We start from the raw sequence: 8234 nt of genomic DNA on the forward strand, positions 1-8234 counted from the left end.
CTCAATTTCCTCTGAAACCATGTGATTTGTAGGGATGGTTTGGTGATAGGACTGACTGTGGTTTTAAGTGCATGGTATATAATTATAATCAATACATGATATCTATTTATTATTCATATCTACTCCCAAGTCCCCATGATACAGAGGAGAAAACTGAGGCCATAAGAACTGAGAATTTCTCAAGGCCATCCCTCCTCCCCAAGGCTAGGAAGCCCAAGCAGGGCTACCATTAAGCATCACCCAGCCTTCTTTTGCTCAGGGGACTTTTTTGGTGAAAACCTGCTTGTGTTTGGACTCACACTGTTTCCTAAGGAGGGCTGGAGACTTCATAATGTCCTTGCATTGACTGAAGCTCACTGCAACCTTCAGTTCCAACTGGGCCATTTCCTATTCCAATAGAAGGGCAAAGATTCAATCAAAGAATCTGGGTGAGAAATGGGATGGAAAGAGTTTTCCCCTACCCCAGTTTATAGGAGTCCTTTTATTTCCTCCTTTCTAGGACATAAAAGAAAAATTGGAAATATGGGTCCCACTGAAATCTTTCATTGTATAAATCCTATATTCTTTAATTATATTGAAATCATTTGCTTAAACGATTCAGTACGATGCAATTCTGGTGAGCTTTAGGTTCAATTTCACATCTAGACAAGAGTTATTCCAAACACAGGAATGGGTGAATTTTACAATAAGTAAAACTGATGGATAAGATAAAATAAGATGATAAGTCTCCAATGAATTGCATAGCGCCATGGCAGTGCTTCCTACAGCAGACAGACAGGGTTTAAGGAGATTTTATCAAAGTGGGATATAGAAATTGCATGTACTGAAACTTCGACTGGATGATTCATTTTCTGTGGGAATTTAATCAGTGAATAACAAAACAGAGTGAGCTAGAAGTATTTACTGCTCAAAGATACTGAAGATGGCAGGTCAGCAGCAATAATTAAGTAATTGGTTTTCTGGCTAATTAGAAGAAATGGAGAATATATGCCTGAAATTCTTTCCTCACTGAGAGGATTACACCAACTGTCACTGTGAATACTCAACTAATCTGTGCCTACAGATTGTTCTTTATTTTAGCTTCAGTTTATCCATGACTCAAGCTCATCTCCACTTTGCCCTCATATAGGAATCTTGCCACATTACCATAACGTTTTTATTCTGAACCTGCTATAAAGGCAATTAGTCATTCATTATAACACAAAAATTCAAATTGGTTGCAATTATGTTTTCTGAATCAAGACTATACCCTTTGATGTGGGTAATTTAAGGTTCTATATTTAAAATGCATTGAATGAATCATAATGGTAAATAAGAAGACCCTTAAACTAGCATTCATATCTCCTGCACATGAAAAATTAAATGGATAATTTCTACCTATGACAGATTTATTTTTGTGGTGGAGAATTTTAAAGAATTGATTTAATTAGTTGTAACTATGCTCAGAAGCATAATTTGAAATACTGTTGAATGAATGGTGAAAGTATTTTCAAGCAGAGAGAAAACTCTCTTAAAATTCCCTTTGTTCACTATTCAACAAACGTTTATTAAGCACCCACAGTTTGCACGGCAATGTACGCCATAATAATAACCTAACCTGGTATCATTCTATTCTGCTTCTGCTAGTTCATTGAATGAGTTAATCTCTTCAGCTGTCCATTCACAGTATGTGAAGAAAGACTACAGAAATAAAATGAATGAGTCAGTCTGAAAAGAAACATGGATGTGTGTATTTAGGTTTCCTTTTGTTTCATGCGCTAAAAACAGGTTACTAGCCAACTACTCTTTCTATTTCTTCAGGGACCCAGGAAATTTAAAAGAATCTTATCTCACTCAGGCAGTGAACTATACACTTAATCATGACTTTCTAAGTGTTTATAGAGGTAAGAACAGGAATTTGTAAGATTCTACAGATATGGAAAGGAAAAACAGCACAGTAAATTTAGGCAGATAAGGGGAAATGTATTTTGAGGATTGTTTCCACTTGAAAAGTTATATTAGACTTAATAACATCGACTAGGTTAGAGCTGGACATTAGAGCTGATCTAGGCCACTGGTTTCCAACCTTTTGCATTAGAGTCACTGGATTTTTTAAAATAAATATGGATTCTCGGCTCTCATTCCCAGAGATTCTGATTCAGTTGATCTGGAAGAGGCTGGGAGGGGAGGCAAGCATACATATACTTGTAAAGGTTCCCTAGCAGCCAAAGCTGAGACCCACAGACCTAGTCCAGACTCAACATTTTGGCATGAGGTCTCTGAGCCCTTGAAAGAATAAATATCTTGCCTCAGATCAGCACAGCTTCTAACCTTTGGAGCCAGGCCTAGAACCCAAAGAGCCAAATTCCTAGTCTGGATCTCTTAACTAAATCAAATCACACCGTTTCTACTTTCCTCACACACTGGTTAAGATCTAATTACCAGTTAGTAATAGGCAGGAAGAATAAGACTGCTTATAACCCATGTGACTAACAAGTCCCCTCCTCCTAGTGACCTGTGTGCTTCCATTCTTGCTAATAAGTCTTCCAACATTCTTGCTAATAAGTCTTCTAACGACACTGTAATGATTAATGTAACTGTTTAGTCCACATTTTTAAATACTTCACGTATTTGAAACTTTTGCACCCATAAAATATATCATTCCCATTTTAGACAAAGAAACCAGATTTACTCTTTGAATCTGAGTCCAGTTGAAGTCTTCGTTATAGAGCTTATAGAGCTGAGTACACGGAAGCACTCTAATGTCTGGCTGGGTTTTCTTAGCCAGCTTCCCTATATGAGAATGCCTTTAGGTTGGCCACTTCCACTGGGTTCTGAAAGCTCCATGCAGGTAGGGCTCTTGTCCAACTTCATCAACTGTCTCCCAGCATCTAGCAAAATGCTCGCCATAGACTCAACACTCAACAATTAACTGTTGAATGAAAAATCCTTATTACATTTTGTTAACAAATGAGACAGAGTATCCTGAACCAACTTGTGCAGGACAATCTCATATACATAAAAGTACTGGGAAGATGCTTTCATAAAGGAGTAGTTTTACAGTTATTTTATTAGAAGAGCTTTGGCCTGATCTTCCTGACCTAAATTTGTCCTTGCTGTACCATTTGGATTACAGTTGGGCTATCTCACATTAATATTATGTTAAAAGTCCTTCATTCAAATGATACAAATGAACTTATTTATAAAACAGAAACAGACTCACAGACTTCAAAAACAAACTTACGGTCACCAAAGGGGAAACGTGGCGGGCGGGGGGGATGAATTAGGAGGATGGGATTAACAGATACACACAGTACTATATATAAGATGGAGAACCAACAAGGACCTACTGTAGAGCACAGGAAACTCTACTCAATATCTCGTAATAACCTATAAGGGAAAAGAATCTGAAAAAGAATATAGATATATATATGTATAACTGAATCACTTTGCTGTACACCTGAAACTAACACAATATCGTAAACCAACTATACTCTAATAAAATTTTTAAAAGTCCTTCATTCAGTATATCTTTTATATGTGTGAAGGCACAACTGACATGCAATAAACATCGATGAAATAAAATTAGTACCAAATTTTACTGTCTTTTGGAAAAATATAACCAAATTAATTAATATAATATTCTTCTCTAGCAAGATAAAGAGTGCAGTGTCTTTGGTGTTTCAAAGGGGTGGCACAGTATTGTAGAAAACAGTAATCTAGTTGCAGAAGATGATGATTCAATCGATGGCTATTTAGAACTAGATTTTTATTAAGCAGGTCATTTCAATCCCATCTTTTCAACCCAACCACACACCCAAATTCCATACATTTGTCTCTATGTAGGGTATTTGCTCTTTACCATAAGGTTACAATTTTTCAGTCTTTTATCTAATTCATGTAGAAATAACACAAAAAACCACTGACATCAGCTAAAACGACATATGTTCATATGGTAGATATGAATAGCCAAAGAATCAATGTAAAAAGTTGACACTAGAAAAACTAACCATGGTAGAAATATTCAACTCCAAACACTGAATATTTAATCTCTGCTATATAACTGAGGTGAACTAGAGGGCTGGAGGGGAAAAGTTATACATTTAAGGGGTTAATCTTAGATCTAACACAAACATTAAAGCCAATGTTAACGGAAGGAACTGGGCTATGAATGAGCCACAATACTAGAAGTTCCTGGCTCAGAGCCAGGTACAAGGCAGAGATTCAGTAAATGCTTTGTTGAAAATGAAAGAATGGGTGAACGAATGAATGAGTGAGTGAATGAACGAACAGTCCTCTTCTTAGATTTAGAGTGTAATACTGGGATTTGGAGATTTAGCTTTAAAACAGTCTATTCAAAGCTGTGGATCAATAAACTAGATTTTGGGAACGTCAGTCAGTGCTGAATATACTGTAGGTATTTCTGTTTGTTAATTAATTAAAATGACCACGGAGTCATTATTCTCACACTTAATTTCTCAGCCTGAAAAGTTAATGAACTGTATCTGTTCCATGAATAATTGAGTTGAACTTGAAAGACAACTCCCTATTCCAAAAGCCTTCCACACTACCAGTTAACTGTGATTTATCCTTTTACTTCTGAAGAATTTTAAGCACCTTCCATCTGATTTGACTGACAACCTATCTGTGCTTTCCCTGTCTTTATTCTTCCAGGAAGAAGATGTTACTCGTGAAAGTCGTTTTAATTTCAGTGGTTACGGGATGGGTCACTGCCTTCAAGTGAAAGATGGAACAGCTGTCAAGGCCACACCTGCCAGCCAGCTCCCACAGCCCCCCAAAGATGCAGATGCCATCAAGAAGAAGTTTGTGGACCGGGCAAAAAGGATTGACACGATTTCTCGAGCTGCCTTCCCATTGGCCTTCCTCATTTTCAACATCTTTTACTGGATCACATACAAGATCATTCGGCATGAAGATGTCCACAAGAAATAGATGTGCTCTTCAGACCCTGGGACCTTCTTGCCTAACTGTTGTGCTTGTAAATACACAGTGAAATTGTCTTTATATCACTTTGACAGAGGAGAAGACTGGGGGAGGGGGGAGGGAGGATCATGGGGGCGGGTTTCCTGGCACCTACATGAAAAAAGATAAGTTATCCGGGCAATGAAGGAAAATGTTTGCACAAAATTACGGTGTTGCAGAATCACGTGAGCATAATTCCCTTCACAGTCTTTAGCATTGCTCTTTCAGATGATGCATTAAATAGACATGATATGCAAAGTCAAGTAGTTGAGGGCTATTTGTCTTTTGGTTCGGTTTGGTTTGGTTTGGTTTTGACTAATTCTGGTACTGAAAAGACAGCTTAAACACACGTGTGTGCATGCACACACACGCGTGCGCACACGCACACACAAAAGGAAAATGCTTAGGATCTGACCATAGTGACTAGCCTATAGTGAGTTGAGGATCAAACTTTTTCAGGAAAATGCTGCCTCGTTTTTAAAACAAGCCTCCTGAGCTACGTTCTTTACAATGTCTGTAATTAGTGTTTCACCTGAGGAATCCTTTTGTGGGTCATAAATAATTTCTACTTGTCGAGAAAACAACAACAAAAAATAAATACCAATCACAAAGAACAGGTTTATACTTTACTGTCCGTGTAGGTGTGCATTTTAATATTCTTTTTCTTTCCTAGATGTAATTTGGGGATTTGAATTGTGCATTGTGAAATTGATTTGATCGTATGTCCTCTTAAAAATAAATGCCCATTTTCTTTTAGATCCAAGTTATCACACTACATTTTTTTTCACTTTGGCTATATTTACGTGCAATTAAGTACTCAAGTGTGACTTAGCCGTCGCAGCCTCTCAGCCACAGTATTTATGGAGATGATGTGTCCTGAACGGTGTAGCTCATATTAGCTTGAACTTCCCATTTCTGCTCTCATTGTAAGTGTAACTATTAGTCCTAATGTCAACTGACCCATGATTTCTACTGTCAATCCAAGTGAATATTGTTTGAAATATCCTTAACTAACTTAAAGAATTTTAAAATTGTACTGTGATTTTCATAACCCGTTGCCTTTTTGGTACCAGAGCTACGTGGTTTGAATCCTGGCTACATGTTTTAAGTAAGAAAAAAAAAAAAAAAAAAAAAAAGACGTATTTTTGCTTACTCAGATAAAAGACAACCTGTAAAATATATAATGAAAAAATTAAATTTTACATGTGCTGTAAAAGGGGTTATTAAAAATATTTGTTCAATTTCAATAAAGCTAAGTGTGCCACAGAAGCTATGAGTCTTTCCATTTTTGCATTACAATGTAAATAATTTAGATGACAATGGTAACTTGGATTTTTGTTTCTGGTCTTCCTCATAAACTTGAAGCATTTATATAGCTATTATATTTTTGTTGTAATATAAGAGTAGCTTATAGTATCCCCATGAAGAAAGAAAAAAGTACATTATTCTCATTGTAGAAACAGGGAAATGGAGACATGGAAGTAACAGTAGTCAATGCGAGCAGAGTCTAATACGGGATACTTCATATGAGACATGGAAAAGTTCCAAGAGCACTGCGTGATTGTAAAATACCAAAGTGAAAAGCAATTTAAAAGACCAACCTGTCCACCTATCCATCCTGATCTTGTCAGGAAGGGAGTTCCATGATGAAAAACAATGCTGAGAACCCCAGGGAAACAGAGGTAACTCATCTTAGCCCTTGTAGATTTTCCTTAACTAAAGGTATCCTTCATAAAATTTTCAGGAAGATGTGGATTCCTAAGTTGATGTTTATAGCCTTTTAAACCGATTCAAATATTGAATCATTTCCATAGAGAAGAATATCACAGAATGGCTAAACACGTGAATTTTGGAGATAGAAAGACTAGCTCGGCCACCTATCAACAGGGTTATCTTGGACAAGTTACCTGATTTTTCTGAGTAGCTCCTATTTCATAGAGTTTTAAGAGGATGAACCGAGAAAAATGCAAGGAAAGCCATTAGCATGGTGTCTAACATATTGTAAATTCTCAATAACTAACAGATAATAATAAAATTATTATTACTATGAATTGCACTACACTGGGCAAGAAGCTACACAATTCCTAGCTTTGGCAAGATTAGTGCCATGCTTTGTGCCTCTTTCCTAAAACACTATTTCTGTCTTATTGCTCGCTTCTTTCCAAACAAATAAGGCAAAGTCTTTGATTGGTCTCAATTCTCTTCCTCTAAAATTGAGGCTAAAATGCCTCCCAAAGATGGGCCTGACCCCATAAGTGTCCTAGGAAGAGCCCTGATGCTACATATGGTGGGATGGGAGGCACCTTGGGGGAAAATCCTAAGCTAAACGATCATGTCTAATCAAAGTGTATGCTGTATAATTTTCGGAGGCAGGGTGTGGTCCCCACATTAGAAAAATTTTTTAATATTCACCTCTAGAGGAGGAGCTTCAAGATGGCGGAAGAGTAAGATGTGGAGTTCACCTTCCTCTCCACAAATACATCAGAAAAACATCCATGTGGAACAGCTCCTACAGAACACCTACTGAACGCTGGCAGAAGACCTCAGACCTCCCAAAAGGCAAGAAACTCCCCACGTACCTGGGTAGGGCAAAAGAAAAAAGAAAAAACAGAGACAAAGGAATAGGGACGGGACCTGCACCAGTGGGAGGGAGCTGTGAAGGAGGAAAGGTTTCCACACACTAGGAAGGCCCTTCGCGGGCGGAAACTGTGGGTGGCAGAGGGGGGAAGCTTCGGAGCCATGGAGGAGAGCGCAGCCACAGGGGTGCGGAGGGCAAAGCAGAGAGATTCCCGCACGGAGGCTCGGCGCCGATCAGCACTCACCAGCCCGAGAGGCTTGTCTGCTCACCCGCCGGGGCGGGAGGGGCTGGGAGCTGAGGCTCGGGCTTCGGTCGGATCCCAGGGAGAGGACTGGGGTTGGCGGCGTGAACACAGCCTGAAGGGGCTAGTGCGCCACAGCTAGCCGGGAGGGAGTCCAGGAAAAACTGTGGAACTGCCTAAGAGGCAAGAGACCATTGTTTTGGGGTGCGTGAGGAGAGGGGATTCAGAGCACCACCTCAACGAGCTCCAGAGACGGGCGCGAGCCGCGGCTATCAGCGCGGACCCCAGAGATGGGCATGAGACACTAAGGCTGCTGCTGCTGCCACCAAGAAGCCTGTGTGCGAGCACAGCTCACTCTCCACACCGCCCCTCCCGGGAGCTGGTGCAGCTCGCCACTGCCAGGCTCCCGTGATCCGGGAACAACTTCCCCGGGAGAACGCACGGCGCGCCTCA

The 8234-nt window shown here is 39.4% G+C and overlaps 1 protein-coding gene across 3 annotated transcripts in view; it reads left to right on the forward strand.

Moving 5' to 3' along the window:
* GLRA2 (glycine receptor alpha 2) overlaps positions 1-4932 on the forward strand; it is a 190496-nt gene extending 185564 nt beyond the window's left edge. For all 3 annotated transcript variants that reach the window (XM_059910774.1, XM_059910775.1, XM_059910776.1), the window contains exon 9: positions 4654-4932. In XM_059910774.1, the coding sequence (XP_059766757.1) occupies positions 4654-4932 (279 nt within the window). The remainder of the gene's footprint in view (positions 1-4653) is intronic.
* Positions 4933-8234: the final 3302 nt, after the last annotated feature.

The sequence above is a fragment of the Balaenoptera ricei genome, chromosome X (genome assembly GCF_028023285.1).
Source record: "Balaenoptera ricei isolate mBalRic1 chromosome X, mBalRic1.hap2, whole genome shotgun sequence".
NCBI classification, from domain to species: domain Eukaryota; kingdom Metazoa; phylum Chordata; class Mammalia; order Artiodactyla; family Balaenopteridae; genus Balaenoptera; species Balaenoptera ricei.